This window comes from Scyliorhinus torazame, chromosome 7 (genome assembly GCF_047496885.1).
Source record: "Scyliorhinus torazame isolate Kashiwa2021f chromosome 7, sScyTor2.1, whole genome shotgun sequence".
Classification (NCBI taxonomy): domain Eukaryota; kingdom Metazoa; phylum Chordata; class Chondrichthyes; order Carcharhiniformes; family Scyliorhinidae; genus Scyliorhinus; species Scyliorhinus torazame.
The window spans coordinates 238,912,411-238,933,476 of NC_092713.1; the positions used below are offsets into that span (position 1 = coordinate 238,912,411).

At 50.2% G+C, this 21,066-nt stretch overlaps 1 protein-coding gene and 1 long non-coding RNA gene across 4 annotated transcripts in view; one reads left to right on the plus strand and one right to left on the minus strand.

The window, feature by feature from the left end:
• Positions 1-21,066, plus strand: part of cdhr2 (cadherin related family member 2) — a 349,352-nt gene that overhangs the window by 306,158 nt on the left and 22,128 nt on the right. For all 3 annotated transcript variants that reach the window (XM_072512189.1, XM_072512190.1, XM_072512191.1), the window contains 4 exons: positions 901-984; positions 2,693-2,770; positions 9,765-9,825; positions 13,983-14,104. In XM_072512189.1, the coding sequence (XP_072368290.1) occupies positions 901-984; positions 2,693-2,770; positions 9,765-9,825; positions 13,983-14,104 (345 nt within the window). The remainder of the gene's footprint in view (positions 1-900; positions 985-2,692; positions 2,771-9,764; positions 9,826-13,982; positions 14,105-21,066) is intronic.
• Positions 1-21,066, minus strand: part of LOC140426915 (uncharacterized) — a 79,022-nt gene that overhangs the window by 28,512 nt on the left and 29,444 nt on the right. Inside the window, exon 2 of the long non-coding RNA XR_011948343.1 lies at positions 3,877-4,039. This is a non-coding gene — a long non-coding RNA (uncharacterized lncRNA). The remainder of the gene's footprint in view (positions 1-3,876; positions 4,040-21,066) is intronic.

Genomic DNA, 21,066 nt, shown 5'->3' on the forward strand with positions numbered 1-21,066 from the left:
AAAGTCCACTTTTGGGCATGTTTAGCGGATCGTTTCTCAGCAGCTACAGCACCGAGAAATACTCTGCTGTTCAACGCCACTTTGACATTTATTTTCGGCATTGGTGAGTTTCTCTCCACTGAGGCTGCACTTCGAGATTTCCTGCTGGCGACATTAGCTCGCCGGCAGCAGCAGCTGTTCGGAGATTGGGGAGCCATTTTGAGCGGCAACCCAATCTACGCCCCCTCCCCCCCCTTTTCGGGCCAGCCTCCTCCTGCTTTCGGCGCCACTCCCCCTCACCCCAAAACTTTGTCGAGGCCCCTGGGAATCCCCCTCACTCCCCCTCCAATTGGCAACCCCCTCCTGGGGCCAACCCCTGGCAGTGCCAACCTGGCAGTGCCTGTGGCACCTGGCAGCGGCACCCTGGCGGTGCCAGGGTGGCACTGCCAAGGTTATCGGATGACACTAACAGGCCGCCTGAGTGCCAGGGAGAATGCCAGGATACTACTCTACCCTGTCCCCAACCACCAGGTGTCGCTAATGCACTGCAGGGCCCCCTGAGGTGCCGTTAAGCCTGATCCACATTTGTGTAGACCAGTACTAAATCGTGCCCTGGCGCGGTCTCGCAGGTGTGGCCGTTGAATCCCGGGTGCTGGTGTCTGGGTATTTAAATGTGACATTAGGCTCATTTAAATATGCAGATCTGGATCTTGTCCAGCGAGGGCGAGATCCATATCGCTCCGGGTTGAGCGAATCAATGTCTCGAGATCAGCCCGGCGCCCGGCGTGGAGTCCGATTTGGGGCTCTCGCACGATTCCCCCTTTGTACACGGATCCACTCCGGGTGCAACGGTGTTGCTGAATCAGGCAATGTATTTAATTCCTTACAAATATTTCAATACGTGTTTTATTCTGTTTATAGGATCCTTCGGGAAGCTACATATTCAAATCCATATGTGGCAGGTGTGAATGCTGTCAGCAATGAAAAAGTACAAAGATTAGCCAGGTATAGTGTAGATATTCTCATATTCTATCATCAGAATTTACCTAAAGGGTAGCAACAAATTAATTGGAGATCGGAGCTCAGTGAAGAAGTTTATAAAAAAATGTTAGATGGATGAATTTTGCTTTGACATGTTTCATATATACTTGACAACATATGTCAAATGTACACAGAGTTAATTTTGTAAAAACATAAGAACTAGGAGCAGGAGTGGGCCATCTGGCCCCTCGAGCCTGCTCCGCCATTCAATGAGATCATGGCTGATCTTTTGTGGACTCAGCTCCATTTTCTGGCCCGAACACCATAACCCTTAATCCCTTTTTTCTTCAAAAAACTCTATCTTTATCTTAAAAACATTTAATGAAGGCGCCTCGACTGCTTCACTGGGCAAGGATTTCCATAGATTCACAACCCTTTGGGTGAAGAAGTTCCTCCTAAACTCAGTCCTAAATCTACTTCCCCTTATTTTGAGGCTATGCCCCCTAGTTCTGCTTTCACCCACCAGTGGAAACAACCTGCCCGATCTATCCTATCTATTCCCTTCATAATTTTATATGTTTCTATAAGATCCTCCCGCATCCTTCTAAATTCCAACGAGTACAGTCCCAGTCTACTCAACATCTCCTCGTAATCCAACCCCTTCAGCTCTGGAATTAACCTAGTGAATCTCCTCTGCACACCCTCCAGCACCAGTACATCCTTTCTCAGGTAAGGAGACCAAAACTGAACACAATACTCCACGTGTGGCCTCACTAACAGCTTATACAATTGCAGCATAACCTCCCTAGTCTTAAAATCCATTCCTTTAGCAATGAAGGACAAAACTCCATTTGCCTTCTTAATCACCTGTTGCACCTGTAAACCAACTTTTTGCGACTCATGCACTAGCACACCCAGGTCTCTCTGCACAGCAGCATGTTTTAATATTTTATCATTTAAATAATAATCCCTTTTGCTATTATTCCTACCAAAATGGATAACCTCACATTTGTCAACATTGTATTCCATCTGCCAAACCCTAGCCCATTCACTTAACCTATCCAAATCCCTCTGCAGGCTTCCGGTATCCTCTGCACTTTTTGCTTTACCACTCATCTTAGTGTCGTCTGCAAACTTGGACACATTGGACTTGGTCCCCAACTCCAAATCATCTATGAAAATTGTGAACAATTGTGGGCCCAACACTGATCCTTGAGGGACACCACTAGCTACTGATTGCCAACCAGAGAAACACCCATTAATCCCCATTCTTTGCTTTCAATTAATTAACCAATCCTCTATCCATACTACTACTTTACCCTTAATGCCATGCACCTTTATCTTATGCAGCAACCTTTTGTGTGGCACCTTGTCAAAAGCTTTCTGGAAATCCAGATATACCAGATCGTATACCAGATCGATTGGCTCCCCATTATCTACCGCACTGGTAATGTCCTCACAAAATTCCACTAAATTAGTTAGGCACGACCTGCCCTTTATGAACCCATGCTGCGTCTGCCCAATGGGACAATTTCCATCCAGATGCCTCGCTATTTCTTCCTTTTGTGATAATTTCTCCAGGTAAATTGAGATTTCAGATAATGCAACGCCTAACTTTTTCAAAATAAATGTCACAAAAAACTACATTTATAACAACGTGATAAAAATTATTTTGAATACATCTTAGAATTTCAATATGCTGAAGATGGACTTTATCAAATTTTTCTTACAGAAACACGGCAAAAGCTATTATGGAGGTGTATTTTGTATATAACAATGGAACAGCCATTCCTCCTGAAAATATCAATAGGTATGTTTTACATGTGCATCTTTTGTCACTTGTGTGTACTTAAGGTGAGGAAAATATTCCACATGAAAGGGGAGATACCGAGCACGGGATTTTCTGCATCCCCCATGGACTGTTTCATGGCAGTGGGGGGGGGGGGGGCTGCCATTATGAGCCCGCCACTGTCAGTGGGGTTTCCTGTTTTATGCATCTCCCGCTGTTGGGATACCCGCGGCAAGGGTTCACTGTTGGTGGAACTGGAAGACCCACTGCTGAGAATGGCTGGAAAATTCTGGTCAGGTAGTGACTTTGACTCAGCACTTTCTTTTTGGAAATCTGTGCTCCGCAAAACATTCACAGCATGGAAATCGGAGCAGGGTTGAAGGGAAGAGGGAAATGGGTAGCATTGAAGGAAATGGAGGACCAGATGGCAGTGCACAGGGAGAGGAAAGACAGAAATTCATTGAATCCCGAAGGTGCAGCCACCGAGTCTGCACCGACCCGACCAAGAGCTCCCTGCCTAGACCCACTCCCACACCTTAACCTGCACATCTTTGGTCACTAAAGGGCAATTTTATCATGGCCAATCCACCTAACCTGGGCATCTTTTAACTATGGGAGCAAATGGAGCTCCTGGATGAAACCCACGCAGACACTGGGAGAATGAGCAAACTCCACACAGACAGTCACCCAAGGCCATAACTGAACCCGGGTCCCTGGTGCTGTGAGGCAGCAGTGCTAACCGGTGGCACAATAATGACATGGCAGAGAAAGGGAGGCAGGAATAATTTAATAAAGGCAGGAATGGATGTTGCTTGTTCTCTCTTATTAGGATTATAAATCTACCAAATGTATAAATGTGCCAAAACAAAATAAAAATATATCACATTTAATGTCAAAATTCAAAGTTTGAGGGCAACACGGTGGCATAGTGGTAAGCACAGTCCCACAATCCAAAGATGTGCAGAGTAGGTCGATTGGCCACGCTAAATAAAATTGCCCGTTAGTGTATAAAGATATGGAGGTTAGGTGGGGTTACAGGGATAGGGCAAGGGAGTGAGACAAATTAAATTTTTCTTTTAAATTACTATTCATGTGGTTATTACCTTGACACACAAGTAATGACTTACCTAAATCTGCATCACATGACTCCTCATCCTCCAGAAAGAAAGAAGGGTTTGGGGCTCGAGTTTCCGCTTTGTGTGCAATTGGCAAAATTGTGTCCAGTTTGAGAACAATTTTTATTTCTTGAGTGTCTGTTCAAGATCATCTGCGTACCTCTGCATGCAAAATCTGACATGAAATTTAAGAAGAAAAAGACACTTTAAAAAGATCCCAGGAGGATTCTCTAATCCCGCGGCAGAGTGTCCACGCTGTCGTAAACGGCGTGAATGGGCCGACCCGACGACTAATTCTGACCCGCAAAAGGGGCCAGCACGGCACTGGAGTGGTTCACGCCGCTCCAGCTGCTGATCCCGGCGCGTACTGGGTGCCGCGGGATCCACGCATGCGCAGTGGCTTCCTTCAGCGCGCTGGCCCCGACGCAATATGGCGCAGGGCTACAGCGCGGAGGAAACGAGGCCCCCAGCCAGAGAGGCCGGCCCGCCGATTGGTGGGCCCCGATCGCAGGCCAGGCGACATCGGAGGCCCACCTGGGGTCGATCGCCCCCTCCTCCCCCACTGGCCGCCCCCCGACCCTTCCACGATGAGGTCCCACCGCTGAGAGTAGGTGTGCACAGCGCTAGCGGGACTCGCCGTTTTTATGACGGCCCATCCCGGGCCGAGAATCGGCGGAGGTGGCTGTGCAGAGCGGCCCCCGGCCCCGGGCTGAGAGAATCTCACCCCTCTTGTTATATTTCAATGGGTGTGGTTTGATAACAAAAAGGTTTGCAATTACAATATCGATCCACCACGGATTTTAATCATTAAAAATGCCTTTTATAAGAAAAATAGAACCATTTGCTAGTTGCTTGGTTAGTTTTGTAGTAAAATAAAGAAAATCACATTCAAAAACATTTAAAACCTGCCTATTAGTGTCCTGGGGCCCAAAGAAGCTGTTTAATTTTTTTTTAGAGACTCCTTGAAGGCCAGAAAATTAGAACAATTCATAAAAAGCCCCAATGGTGATTCATTCATTCTGGGGGGGGTGGACAGTTTTGTGAGTACTGTCAAATGGCACGCAATTTTCTTAAACTAGTTCGGAAATTGCAGAAACTCAATTTACACCACATCAATTGCACTTGAAATTCTGTTGATTTTGGGTGAATTGTGACAAAACGAGCAGCAGAGAAATATGGAAACTCTATCCCTATGTTTACATAGCGCCTTCATATCCAATACAACCAAGTATCCATTCAGCAGTTACTTTGTTTGCAGCATCAAAAGCAAATGAATAAATGACCCGTTAACCTTTATTTGGTTGTGTTATTTGAGAGAGGTATACTGGTCAGGGCTTTGACAAATCTCCTAGGGCCGGGGTCCTGCTGGTGGCGCCGGTCTCGGAGAAATTCAGGACATGCTAATGGGTCAGCACTCCTACCACGTGGAATTCCAACTCACGCTGGCGTCAGATTCGCTAACGTCGGTATTGGCACTGGAGAGCCTAACAAGCTGGAGCTGCATCTAAGCCCTCCACTCCCCACACACTCTCATTCCAGCTGATAAGGTGCCACCCCGGAGAGCTGCCCCATGATCCGCAGGTGCAGAGCTGGTGACACTGCTGGATGCCGTGGAGGAGAGGCGGGACACCCTGTTCCCCGGGGTGGGAAGCCGGCTGCTACCCGCCGACATCAACAGGGCCTGGGTGCAGGTGGCAGAGGCAGGGAGCGTCGTGGGCCCCATCACAAGGACCGGTCAGCAGTGCCAGAAAAAGCTACATACCCTCCTCAGGGAGGCCCAGGTGTGTCACCACATCCGTGCCCCTGGCACCACCCCCCTCCCACACACCCGCACCCACATCCAGCCCCCACCAAGCGGATCGGTAGGCAGTGCTGGGTTATGATTGGTAACCCTCCAGGCCAGACATGCTGGGTCACCACCTGCATTCCCAGCGGCACCACCCCCGTCCCACACATCCCTCACCCCCAAACTCCCAGAGGGCAACTGCATCCCACCTGCTGGCAGCCACCCTTGCACCCCACCCTGCGCCACATGCCAACACTTGTACTGTGGCTGGGGGTGAGGGAGGTGTGTGTGTGTGTGGGGGGGTTGCATGGGCCCGGTGATGTGGGGTGCGGGTGTTGGAGGATAGCATGGGCCAGGGCCCCCAGGGCAGTCAGAGATAACCCTAGTGGCCACCGTCATACGCAGCAGGAGCGTGGGGGCCAGAGAGGCGAGGTTGCCGTGTAGTTGGGCCTACCCAGTACGTGACCCATCACTACTCACCGTGTGATGGAATGGCTAGCAGCATGCAGGGATCACCCAGACGGACAGTGGCATGTGACACTGGAGCGGGAGTCAGATGTTGCGGAGCACCAGAACTCATTGCGGAGCAAGTCCTCATCGTTCTCCGCCCATGGGGTAGACCTACCGATGGTTCCACTCAGGGCCACCACCCTGTGATGCAGCAGGTGGGAAACTCGCAGAGGGTGGGGGTGCAGTGATTGTGGGGGGCGGTTGTCCATTGGGGGGAGGGGGCATGTAATGGTTGGATGGGACGGTTGAGCTGCCAGTGGCCAGGCCACTAGCTACCGAACCTGGAGGCCATCAAGTTGTCCCATACACGGTGGGCCTGGTGCAAATGTCGTGCAACCTCCTATGCCTGCCCGGCCCCATCTCCTGCCCATCCTGGCCCTCCTCCACATGTTCCTCATCGGACGGGAAATGCCATTCCTCCACCTCCTCCTCCAGCATGTCACCCACCTGCAGAGCGATATTGTGGAGGATGCAACAGGCCACCACGATGGAGGAGACCCTCCTAAGGATGTACTGGAGGGCCCCTCCAGAGCGGTTCAGGCACCTGAACTGTGTGTTCAGCATGCCAATGCACTGCTCGATAATGCTCCTAGTCGCTGCATGAGCATCGTTATAGCTGTTCTCTGCGTCGGCCTGAGATCTCCAGATCGATGTCCTCAGCCACAACCGTAGCAGATAACTCTTAATAATAATCTTTATTGTCACAAGTAGGCTTACATTAACACTGCAATGAAGTTACTGTTAAAAGCCCCTAGTCGCCACATCAGGCGCCTGTTCGGGTACACAGAGAGAGAATTCAGAATGTCCAAATTACCCAATAGCACATCTTTTAGGACTTGTGGGAAGAAACCGGAGCACCCGGAGGAAACCCACACAGGGAGAATGTGCAGACTCCACACAGACAGTGACCCAAGCCGGGAATCGAACCTGGGTAACCACTGTGCTACCATGCATTCTGGAGCCAGCACCTCACTTGGGGGAGCGCCTCAAAGGTGTCAGGCACTGTCGAGTGTGCCAGGACAAAGGTGTTGTGCATGCTGCCTGAATACCGGGCGCAGATGGTCACACACCAGCTGTACATAGAGGGAGTTGAACCTCTTCCGATTGATGAAGGGCAGCCCTTCATGCTCACCACGGTGCCCATAGGGGGACATGTGTCCGATCAATCACCCCCTGGAGCTGCGGCGAATCTTGCTGCCAGGGCAACCTGGGCTCAGTCCACGCCAAATGCAATGTATTGAGCTGTCTGGGCATACAGGGCATCGTTATGGCATCTCTGCACTGAGGTCTGGGAGATCCCAGACAGGTCCCCACTTGGCGCCCAGAAGGACTCTGTGGCATAGAAGTTCAGGGCCAGCGTCACCTTGATGGCCACCGGGAAGGGTGTCCTTCCTTATACCCCTGCATTTCCAGATGCTCCATGCTCTGGCACAGATGTCGCAGGGCCTTCCTGTTCAACCGCAGGCATCGGCGACTGGTTCGGTCTCGCAAGTCTTCGTACGACATGCACTGCCAGTATACACGAGGCCTATTGCGACGCCTCCTTTCCACCTCCTCCTTGGCCTGTTGGACAGCGGGCTCTCCACTGACAACAGCTGGCTCCTGCTCCTCTGGGGCAGGCTCCAGTTCTGCGGTGTCCTCCATGAGCTGCTCCTGCTCATTCAGCCTCATTGCATCTGGCAGCGCTGTGGCAGCCAGGCAGATGCCAACCACACCCGACTGTACACCAAAACCATTTTCTGCAAGGGGTAAAGGGCAGATATGTTAGCATGGTGCGTACTCCTGTGCCCAACCAGATCCAACAGGCTACACGGTGGCCCTGTCCTGCACTGCAGCCCCTGACCCCGCATGTCCCCGTCCTGATCCTAGCCCTACCCCCCGGGTGTTTCCCTGACACTCTTCCCTTCACACTGTGCCTTTGACCCCGCTCGTGCTTGTCACCAGGGGGGCCTCCTGTCCCGCCACCCACCCCTGCCAGCATTACGTTCTCGGGCCTTTGTCCCACACTCTCCTGTGGGCTTTACTGTGGGTGCATCCTTGGGTGGGCCGCATGTTACCATGGCAGCAGTGCGCCACCAGTTTGCAGGTTGGCACCACGTGCCAGAAACCCACACCATGACTAGTGGCATGCTTGCGGGCAGGGATTGCGAACGGGGCTGGTCGGGGGAGGGTGGGCACCTGTTGGTGCCGTAGCTGTAGTGTGCCTCGTGTCCTGTGTGCAATGCACAGGTTGTGATTACCTGTCCAGGGGCAGGATGGAGGGGAGCAGTTGCGCAATGGGCAGGCTGGGCTTCATGACGCCAATGGTTCTGTAGGGTGGACTGACTGATGGTGCCACTGGTGGTGTACCCGCCCTGGGGAGGCAGTGTCCCAGGGGGTGATGAAGGCCACAGTGAATGGGTCCACTGTTAGGGCTACGCTCTGCACCCTACCCCTCCACTCGCCCTGCAGTGGGTCAGCATCCGCGATGGGTGCACTGAGGGCTACTATCTGGACTACGCCTATCCCATTGATGGGTTAGCTGGGGGTCAGAGGGTTCCTGTGAGGGGGGGTCAGAGGGCACCCATAGGGCCAGTTTCGCTCTGCACATTTACAGGTCACAATAGGCACAGTGCGATGCGCATACAGATGGCTGCCTTGTAAGCCATGGCAATGCCAATATGTGCCCGGATACCCCAGACCCGTGGGGACACCCCAGGCCCACAGCCAATCTTCTTGTCTCCCCCCACTATGCCCCGTGGCCCTGACAGAGGACTCCCCAACCAGTGACATAACTGGTAGCCTACTGTTGCACCTTTGGAAACGTGTCTCACCCTTAACATGCCACAGCACCCGGTTCCCATTTTTAAACACCACAAGTGAACCACGTTGGTGTCCCTTCCGCCTGATGGAGGTGGAGCATCGCAGTAGGTGGAGACTATCGCGTCGTGCCCGTTAATGATATGCTAAGGGCCGTTTCAGTAGAATTTCTATGCCGGCATGGGGTGTGGAACGCATTCATGCCGCTATCGAGGCACTAGAACATGGCGTTCCATTGCCGACCTTGTTTTTCCGCCGACGTGCGATTCTCCGTCCGATCGGGATTTACGATTCCAGCGTTGCTGCGCGCAAACTCCCACCCCTTGTTCCTCATTCAACCTAGACATTGCATCTTTTTATGTCATCCGAAAAAGGCTATTGGTTCAACGTAATTGCTGGGATTGTAATTTTGCTCCATGATATTTCTAATCCAGGGTTCACATTAAACTTTTCAATATTCTTTTGTTCCTTCTTTATTGCTATTTAGCATTATCACAAAGTTACTAACCTGTTTAATTAATATCCTCATCAAAGTCTCCTATTTTCTGCCTCAACCAATTTGTTAATCAATTTCAATTAAACATGTGAGCGACATTACAAATATCATGCTCTTTATTTCTCTATTTAACACATGCATAACCGATGAGTCTCCCTGTTGTCAAGAAGGCAGACTTCATTCAATGTCAGTATTGTTAGACTTTCACTGCAGTAGTCACCAATCACTTCAGGACTGTGATTACCATTCTGTATCATCTAGTTAATTTCCAAATTTAGCTCACTCTGAATTTGATTTTCTCCTTTCCAGCATTCTGCAGTTTAACCCTGAGGCTGTGAAGGAACTGATAGATATTGGTCTTTTGAATATTGTAAGTACTGAAATAAGTTTGGAAAATAAATGAGCACAGAGGATTTATTTTAACCTGGAAATTGGAAGTGTCAAAATTGGACATATTGGGAGTATGACATTTCCAGTCATGAGTTATGTATCTGAGTTATTCAGTTGCCTGAAGAGCAATAACATTGGTTAAAAAAAAAATGGCAATCTACGTCAGTCACATTTGGGCATATTTTCATTTTAGTGAGGGCAGAATACTGGCAGGAGCTGGCCGGCTGCCTGTTATACAAAGTCAGTGGAAGTGGAAATTGGGCTGTTCCTGAGCCAGAATTCTCCATTTCATAGAATTTACAGTGCAGAAGGAGGCCATTTGGCCCATCGAGTCTGCACCGGCTCTTGGAAAGAGCACCCTACCCAAGGTTCACACCTCCACCCTATCCCCATAACCCAGTAACCCCACCCAACAGTTAAGGGCAATTTTGGACACTAAAGGGCAATTTTTAGCATGGCCAATCCACCTAACCTGCACATCTTTGGACTGTGGGAGGAAACCGGAGCACCCGGAGGAAACCCACGCACACACGGGGAGGATGTGCAGACTCCGCACAGACAGTGACCCAAGCCGGAATCGAACCTGGGACCCTGGAGCTGTGAAGCAATTGTGCTATCCACAGTGCTACCGTGCTGCCCTAACCATAACCCTAACCCTAACCCTAACCCTAACCTAATTTGAAAGACTATGGGCGAGATCTACCAGACGTGTTGGGTGGGATTCTCTGATCATGAGGCTAAGTGTTGACGCCGGCATAAACGCCGTCGCGTTTTACAATGGTGTCAACAGACCCCCAGGAGAAGCGATTCTGACCCCTACAGTAGGCCAGCATGGCACTGGAGCGATCCACGCCGCTCCAGCTGTGGTACACCGCTGGTAACTGGTCTCCAGTCTGACTTTTTTCCATCCACCACCACCCTCTGTCTTCTGTGCAATAGCCAGTTACTTATCCAATTGGCCAAATTTCCCTCTATCCCACACCTTCTTACTTTCTTCATGAGCCGACCATGGGGAACCTTGTTAAACGCCTTACTAAAATCCATGTATACGACATCAACTGCTCTACCTTCATCTACACACTTAGTTACCTCCTCAAAGAATTCAATCAAGTTTCTAAGGCAAGACTTACCCTTCACGAATCTGTGTTGACTATCCCGGATTAGGCTGCATCTTTCCAAATGGTCATAAATCCTATCCTTCAGGACCTTTTCCAGTAACTTACCGATCACCGAAGTAAGGCTAACTGGCCTATAATTACCAGGGTCATTCCTATTCCCTTTCTTGAACAGAGGAACAACATTTGCCACTCTCCAATCCTCTGGCACTATCCCCGTGGACAGTGAGGACCCAAAGATCAAAGCCAAAGGCTCTGTAATCTCATCCCTTGCCTCCCAAAGAATCCTAGGATATATCCCATCTGGTCCAGGGGACTTGTCGACCCTAAGGATTTTCAAAATTGCGAATACGTCCTTCCTCTGAACATCTACCTCCTCCAGCCTACCCGCCTGTATCACACTCTCATCCTCAAATACATGGCCCCTCTCCTTGGTGAACACTGAAGAAAAGTATTCATTCAACGCCTCTCCTATCTCTTCTGACTCCATGCACAAGTTCCCACTACTGTCCTTGACCGGCTCTAACCTCACCCTGGTCATTCTTTTATTTCTCACATAAGAGTAAAAAGCCTTGGGGCTTTCCTTGATCCGACCCGCCAAGAACTTCTCATGCCCCCCTCCTAGCTCTTCTAAGCCCTTTTTTCAGCTCATTCCTTGCTACCTTGTAACCCTCAAGCGACCCAACCGAACCTTGTTTTCTCATCCTTACATACGCTTCCTTTTTCCTCTTGACAAGACATTCAACCTCTTTTGCGAACCATGGTTCCCTCACACGGCCGTTTCCTCCCTGCTTGACAGGGACATACCTATCAAGGACATGCAGTATTTGTTCCTTGAACAAGCTCCACTTTTCATTTGTGCCTTTCCCTGACAGTTTCTGTTCCCATCTTATGCTCCCTAATTCTTGCCTAATTGCATCATAATTACCCCTCCCCCAATTATAAACCTTGCCCTGCCGTATGGCCCTAGCCCTCTCCATTGCAATAGTGAAAGACAATGAATTGTGGTCACTATCTCCAAAGTGCTCTCCCACCAACAAATCTAACACTTGGCCCGGTTCATTACCCAGTACCAAATCCAATGTGGCCCCAGCTCTTGTCGGCCTATCCACATATTGTGTCAGGAAACCCTCCTGCACACACTGTACAAAAACTGCCTCATCCGAACTGTTCGACCTACAGAGGTTCCAATCAATATTTGGAAAGTTAAAGTCACCCATGACAACTACCCTGAGACCTCCACACCTATCCATAATCTGTTTTGCAATTTCTTCCTCCACATCTCTATTACTATTTTGGGGCCTATAGAAAACTCCTAACAACATGACCGCTCCTTTCCTATTTCTAACTTCAGCCCATATTACCTCAGGAGGCAGATCCCCCTCGAACTGCCTTTCTGCAGCCGTTAAACTATCCTTGATTAACAATGCTCCTCCGCCACCTCTTTAACCACCTTCCCTACTCTTACTGAGCTTCTGACCATATATTCACAACATCACCAAGCCTAGGCCCTAAGCTCTGGAATTCCCACTGTATACATCTCCGCCTCCTTACTTTGCTTTCTACCTTTAAGACACTCCTTCAAACCCACCTCTTTAATCAAGCCGAACATCTCCTTATGTGGCTTCGTGTCATATTTTGTTTTATAATGTTCTTGTGAAGCACCGTGGGTATTTCAAGTAAAAGTTGTTCATTTCACAGTTCCCCACATTATAGTCACCTTCTACCCAATCTTTTAACTGGTTTATATCCCTTTGCAACATCTTTGCATCCTCCTCATACTTTGCGTGCAGTATAATAGTATAATGAGGCTGGTTTAGCACAGTGCTAAATCGCTGGCTTTGAAAGCAGAGCAAGGCAGGCCAGCAGCACGGTTCATTTCCCGTACCAGCCTCCCTGAACAGGCGCTGGAATGTGGCGACTGGGGGCTTTTCACAGTAACTTCATTTGAAGCCTACTTGTGACAATAAGCGATTTTCATAATAAAAAAGAAAGTCCAGTTTGGGCATGTTTACCGGGGTGTTTCCCGATGCTTGCAACACTGAGAACGACCCCCCCAATTAAATGGGACACTGCTTCATTCCTTGGCCTTGATGAGGAACTTAGACTGATTTCTTGTACTGATGAGTTCAGCTCCAATTAGGGGGTCCTTTAGCTCCCCCCGCACTCCACCTCCAGTCCCTGCACATTGACACCTTGGCCCCAGCTGGCAGTGCCCATGCCAGCCTGGCAGTGCCACTGCACCCAGGCAGTGCCACTGATGTACCCAGCCAGTGCCCATGGCAGCCTGACAGTTCCACCTGGGCACCCTGCCCAGAGCCTGACCACCAGAGGGCCTCCGATCGCCTGGGCGACACCCTCCTTCCTCAAGTGTGGAAATCAGTGCTTAACGCCACCATGGTGGGTCTCCGAGGTGAGGCCATTCGATCCTATACCTTGAGTAACTCTGAAATAGACATATTCAAGTGAGACTAACGACCTACTGGAATATGCAAATTTGGATCCCATCAATTGAGGGCGAGATCCAGATTGCAACGAGAATCGTAAATCTTGCGAGGCTTAACGGCCTTGTCGCATCACTGGTTCGGCGCGATGAGGCCGGTAGATCGCGCCCTTTACTTCTTCACCTAACTTTGCATCATCAGCAAACTTGAACACATTAGACCCAGTCCCTCATCTAAGTTACTGATATAGATTTTAAGTAGCTGTAAGCCAAAAACGGATCATTGTGGCACCCCATAAGTTACGCCCTGGCATCCCAAATATGGCCTATTTATTCCAACTTTCAGTTTCCTGTCCCCTAACCTATCCTAAATCATTCTCGGATGGGATGACAGGAAACTGTGATCTTGAATCAAACGTGGGAGAATTGATGGTCTATTGGAATCATTGTTAGGATTTCTCTTATGTCCATCTCCCATTGCCTTCCATCCCATTTATATTTGTCAAATGATTGTTTTGGTTGATTTGCTATAAAATTTAATTGTGTTAATATGATGTTACTGAATTTTGTATCTTTCAGAAAGAACCAGCTGAACCTATTGATACAGCCAGACCGCTTCTTTTTACTATAGGTGGTTTAGTAGCAGCTTTCATTCTTTTGGTAGCCATCATGATAACTATTGTGGTTTGCAGTCGACAAAGGTATTTGCATCAGCATCACACAGACCATCAGGGACACCTACATGTGCATTTCCTTTAAAAGGTTTTATTTAAGCCCTTCCAATGGTTCAGTGAGTTTATTCAATGAGCAGTTGAGCTACTGGAAGATTTTAGGCCGGACTCCTGGTTTTTGCTGACTTGCTGATGTCAGCTATGATGGGAGGAATTCTACAAATAGCCCACTTCTGCTCCTCCAGGTTCACAGAAATAATTCCAAACTTACCTGGGCTCCATCTTCCTCTTGGCTGAGATGAGCGTACATGGCCCACATCCTTCCCATTTCTAACTTAAATTTACAACCAGGCTATGTCCCCAATTTGCATATTAAAACCACCTGAGACATGATGGCCCTTCAGCATTCAATGGCACGCTCCTATGAAAATGTTCTTGGCCGTATCATCAGTGTTGACAGACAGTAAGGCTACCATTTTGAGGCAGTTAATGACCTGTCAATGCCAAGCAAATGACGTGAATATTGATTCCCACAAAATGTTTAAAAAATCGATCTGTTTGGGTGTCTTCTTCCCTCTAGTTTGGCCCGGCAGGAAAACCAGAACAGTTTTGCGTGCAGGCCTTTGACTAAATTGCATTATGTTAAAATTTTTCATCGGAGCCCAGGCTGTTTTTATGCCCCCCTGTTGCCTGCTGAGACGAGGAGGTTGAAATCAAATGCAGCAGGCTCTGTTGGAGATGTCGGTGGGCGAGTTGCACAGATGATTTGAACTGCTTTCCCACATATTAGGCGGGGGTATAATTGCCCCTAATATATCTGTTGTCACATGCTTGATTTTTCAGCCAGGACTCAGTGGTGTTCAGTGTTCCACTGTATACATAATAGAATATCACAATGTCACCTACATTACACAATGCTACTTTAAAAATGATCATCGAGGAAATGGTAGGTGATAACTTCCTGACTTCCTACTGTGAAAATATGCTTCCAGACTGTAGCCTTCTGATCACGTACAGGCTGACACAGGTGCTGTGCTGAAAGTGTCAGTTTGCAGTGATTAATCATTATTCATATATTATCACCCAAAAAGCAGACCAATCTGTCGACAACACTTAGAACTGTGGTTCGGTGATCTGAAGATATTCTGACTGGAACAAGTACATATATCTGAGTATTTGACAGAAAATATTCTCAATTCAGACTCCAGGACTTCTCCCAGTTGCCCTTGGAGTGGACTCTGAAGTTTTCGACATATGGCCAGCTGGACCATTTTCAAAAACATTAACTCTGTAGAAAATAATTCTTTTTAGAAATATGTCAATTCAAATACATTAGGCAAAATTCCCCCCCAAAAATGACTAAGTGTCATTTTGGGCAGGAATCACAAGGTGATATCCCCGTGTGTATGGGCTTGATCCATATCGCAATTCATCCACATAATAAATTTTTTGGAGCTTGGAGAGATTCTCATAGAAATATTCCACACTTAGGGTGCAATCTAACTGAATTCATTCTAAGTGTGTAGCGAGTGGGATTCTCCGTTTCTGTGACTAAGTATTGACGCCGGCGCAGAATTCGCGGGGTTCCAGACAGCAAAACTGGTGCCATACCTGGACCGATTCAGCGATTATTAAGGGGCTAGAACTGGCGCCATGTGGAACACAATCGATTCCAATGAGGAATGGTGTGGGATTCGCCGGTTTTGCAATTGACACTCAGGAGGCTGACAAGCTGCAGGCACATATACACACTGCACTCCCCACATTCACCATCCAAGCCAACAAGATGGCAGTAAGACGAGCAGCCCCACGCTTCACGGATTCTGAGCTGGAGATCCTCCAGGACGCAGTGGAGGAGAGGAGGATGACCCTGTACCCTGACCCGGGAAGGAGGCTGCCTACTGCTGCCATTCACCATGCTGGTGCTGGTGGCAGAGGCGGTCAGCGCCGTGGACAAGACTGTCCGGACCGGCCAGCAGTGCCGGAACAAACTGCACAACCTCCTCAGGGTGGCCAGGGTGAGTAGGCAGCACTGTGCCTCTGGCACTAACCCCCGTCTCACACACCCATCATCTGACTCCGCCTTCCCACTCCCAGAATCCGGGGGGCAGCCGAATCCCCACCCTGCACCACATGCCGGCACCCATACCGGCCGCCATGGCCAGGTGTCCTGGCCACTGAGGCCACCAGCTACCCATCTCCTGGCCTGCATGCGTCAGACTGTGTAACACTGTCGCTTTCTGTTTGCGGCCCCCCCATCCCCCTGACCCCAGAAGGCTGCTCACAACCGCCGGGAGAAGACCAGAAGGGAACCGCTGGACTTGCGGCCACTCATCATGGCAGAGTAGAGGGCCCTGGACGTGGGCGGCAGCCGGGAACAAAGAGATGTCACTGGGGTGGAGTTTGGCTGGGGGGGTAGGAAGAGAGACCCTGCTGAGTTGCGGTTCCCCGTGACACGTGTGTCAACCTGAAACCCACCAGCCGCACTCCCCGGGCTGCGGTCTAATCATGTGTCTTGTGTCTTGCAGGACCTGCTGGTTATGGGGCGGGCCCATCTGGTGTGCCACAGCTGGAGCCCCCCTGTGAGCTGATCAAGGATGCTGGGAGCAGCTCGGATGCCAGCCCTCCACCCGAGATGCAGGGCACCTCAGAGCTCGAGTCTGAGGATGACACAGATTTCCTGTCACAGGTGTATTCAACACCTTCCACCATCCCAGACACTCACCTCAGTTGGGCCCTTTAGTGAAGAGGCTCCTGGGACACTTTCTGGTGCACATCACACAGCTGATTCGGTACAGCAGGTGGAGGTAGGATCATCCGAGGGAGTGGACAGTCGGAGGGCAGGCCGACCCAATGGACTAGCTGCTGTCCAGGCGGGTTTTGGACTTCTGGAGCATCCAATCCCAGCGATCGTGGAGATGCAGTCACAGGGACTACATGAGTGGTTGTCAGCGAGCATGCTGTACCTACAGGTGCAGTTGGAGGAGTCCAACCGAGTGAAGGAGCAGGAGGTGATGCCAACCATGCGAGCCACCCACGCCAACACCACACGGATAGCGTCCGCGATGGTGGCATTGGGGCAACAGTTTTGGCTATGGATCAGCTTGTCCTGGGGCATTCTGCGAAGGCCTTGGCTGAGTCCCAGGACAGGATTGCTGCCTCACAGGCAACCATGTGCCAGAACCACCTGGAAATTGCAGCGGCGCTCCTGAGCATGGCCCAGTCACAGCAGGCCATGGCTGGGAACGTCGGCGGCATTGCCCAGGTGCTGGCCGATGTGGAGCAGACACAGGGAGGTGGCCCAGTCCCAGAAGGAGATGGCGCAGTTACTGCTTGATGTGACACAGACGCAGAAGGTGGTGGCACAGTCAATGGCTGATGCGGTGCAGTCCCAGCATCGATGGTCCATGTCCTGTGCTCCATGGCCGCGAACATGCACTCATATGTCCCCCGCCATGACCCCACCCCCGATGCCTGAAGTGTGCAGCTCACAATGTCCCCTCTGTGTCCCTGTAGGAGAGGTTGACCCACAATAGACAGGAAAGGGCCCAGACAGGCGCCGGGGTACAAGACGTCAGCGTCCTCACCCCCAACTAGAAATGGGCCCCAGAGGTCGCAGAGGTGGCCGAGGGCAAATCGGTTACCGACGTCGAGATCATGCTTACGCCACAGAGGTGAGTATCCACCGGCCCCCACCCAGATGACCTGTCACCAGACATGGACCCATTGCATTTCAATCTGTTTGCGATTATGTAGCTCATCTAAGATCCTTACACTTTGACATATCTTTGTGTCACATGCAAATTTGAAGGCTTTAATCCAGATTATTGGTAAAAATAATGAAGGACAACTACATTAAACAAGTCCCCGTGGGACTCCACTACTGATTGGTTTCCACTGAGAACTACTACGATCAGTAATTGCAGGACTGACCCGTATATAGTGACCTTTTGTGTTACACCTTGGAAAACCTTTTTGAAAACCAAGAAATGCATTGTTGAATGGATTTCTGATATCCACCAATGTTATAACTTTCTCAAAAAGTTCAACCAGATTGATAAGGCAGGACCTGCTTTCCCAGAAGCTGTATGAAGATTTTCAAATGTCCCTATGTTGTCAGGTGATTGTATGGTGTACCTCTACATAACCCCGCCTAGCAACTTGCTTACAGCCAAAACCCAATGAATAGGTCTGTAATTTCCTTGTTCTGACATTGTTCTGCCAGATAGAGGGCACCTAGCTAATCGACAGGCACAACCTTGGAGTAAATGGTTCTCAGAGCACAGCCTGGAAAACTTTGGGCAGTCTCCAATGAATGCCATCCATGCTGGCAGCCTGACCTGTTTAGAGGTCTATTCCAGCCAGGATTATATCTGCATCCACTTTGAGACATTCAACCTTTTATTGGTAACTGAATATCATTGTCTTTAGTGAAGGCTTCTGCAAAGTAGCCATTTAAAACTTATGTCATAACCTGGGAGTTAATTTAAATCTGCCCTGACGAATACTTTAATGGCCCAACACAGTCCTTAATGATCCTCTCACTCCTGAAAAAAACCTTAATATTACCAAGCTTTCGATTAGACTCTTCTCTGGTGTGCTATTTGTTACAATGGCAGCTTTCATTGCCTCCAACTGAGTTTGATTCCTTTCTCTGTCTTCCTGCTTGTCTAATTTGTTTTTGAACATAGAAACATACAGGACAGAAGGAGGTCATACGGCCCATCATGTCTGTACTGACTATGATCTGTTAACCAGTTTTGTTTTGTTTTTCTATGATCCCTTTTATTTCTCAGGACATATGTGGCTTCTTTTTTTCATGAAAATGGGTTTGAAGGCTTTTCACGTTTCTGTTGTGTTGCTCTTACCCCTGACCATTGGACTATCCAATCCATTTTCTTTAACCTTTTTAAAATCTTGAATTTGTTCTGATTTTTTGGCTGGAAGTTTCTGGCCGTTAAGGCCGCCGGAATCTTCCAGTCCCGCCGATGGCACGTGTAATAGTGGTATCCATGTCGATGATCTGGCACGTCTTGCAGAGATTGCCATGGCAGGATTGTGTGGTGTCGTGGTCACTGTTCTGAAGACTGGGTAGTTTGCTGCAAACAATGGTTTGTTTGAGGTTGCGCGGTTGTTTGAAGGCAAGTAGTGGGGGTGTGGGGATGACCTTGGCAAGATGTTCATCGTCATCAATGACGTGTTGAAGAGACAAAACACCCCCGGCAGCGCTGCCCGGCGCGGAGCGCGCTCTGCAAGGCCTGTGGTAAGAAGGGACATTTCGCTGCAGTGTTCCAGGCCTGCTCAATCGGCGCTATTGTCCCAGCACCTCCCACGTGTGGCCATCTTCCTCTCCTCAGACCACGTGCGGCCTGTGGGCGCCGCCACCTTGCTCCACTCATAACATGTGCGGCCTGTGGGCGCCACCACATTGCTTGCCTCAGAACCAATGGGCACCGCCATCTTGCCTGCCCCAGGACACGTGCGGCCTGAGGGCGCCGCCATCTTGCCTGCCCCAGGACATGTGCGGCCCGTGGGTCACCGCCATCTTACCCGCCTCAGGACCCCTGCCCGTCGGGCACCTCATCGAGCCGCTTATCGCCTGCAACCGTCGCCACCAGGAGCAGACGGTACAGCGCCCAGGACAGGGCCTGCATCAGGTCTGAGGTCCAGCGGCTGCTGCGGGAAGGTATCATCGAGGCCAGCCACAGCCCCTGGAGAGCCCTAGTGGTGGTGAAAACCGGGGAGAAAAACAGGATGGTCGTTGACTACAGTCGGACCATCAATCGGTACACGCAGCTCGACGCGTACCCCCTCCCACGCATATCTGATATGGTCAATCAGATTGCACAGTACCGGGTCTTCTCGACAGTGGACCTGAAATCTGCCTACCACCAGCTCCCCATCCGTAAGGCGGACCGCCCATACACTGCGTTTGAAGCAGACGGCCGCTTTTACCATTTCCTTAAGGTTCCCTTCGGCGTCACCAACGGGGTCTCGGTCTTCCAACGGGAGATGGACCGAATGGTTGACCGGTACAGGTTGCGGGCCACTTTCATGTACCTGGACAACGTCACCATCTGCGGCCACGACAAGCAGGACCACGACGCTAACCTTTCCAAATTTCTCCACACCGCCACACTCCTCAACCTAACTTACAACAAGGAGAAGTGTGTGTTCAGCACGAACCGATTAGCCATCCTCGGCTATGAGGTTCAGAACAGAGTTCTAGGGCCCGACCCTGATCGCATGTGCCCCCTCATGGAACTTCCCCTCCCCCACTGCCCCAAGGCCCTCAAACGATGCCTGGGGTTCTTTTCGTATTACGTCCAGTGGGTCCCAAACTATGCGGACAAGGCCCGCCCACTCATTCAATCCACCGCTTTCCCACTGACGGCCGAGGCTCACCAGGCCTTCAACCGTATCAAGGCCGACATCGCCAAGGCCGCGATGCACGCGGTCGACGAGACGCTCCCCTTCAAAGTCGAGAGCAATGCATCAGACGTCGCTTTGGCCGCCACCCTTAACCAGGCAGGCAGACCCGTGGCATTCTTTTCCCGCATCCTCCATGCCTCCGAAATTTGGCACTCCTCCGTCGAAAAGGAGGCCCAAGCAATCGTTGAAGCTGTGTGACGTTGGAGGCATTACCTGGCCAGCAGGAGATTCACTCTCCTCACTGACCAACGGTCGGTTGCCTTCATGTTTAACAACACACAGTGGGGTAAGATCAAAAACGATAAAATCTTGAGGCGAAGAATTGAGCTCTCCACCTACAATTATGAGATTTTGTATTGCCCCGGTATGCTCAACGAGCCCCCTGATGCCCTGACCCGAGGTACATGTGCCAGCGCACAAGTGGGCCGACTCCAGACCCTGCATGACGATCTCTGTCACCCGGGAGTCATCCGCTTTTACCACTTCATTAAGGCCCGCAGTCTGCCTTACTCCATCGAGGAAGTCAGGGCTATCACCAGAGACTGCCAGGTCTGCGCGGA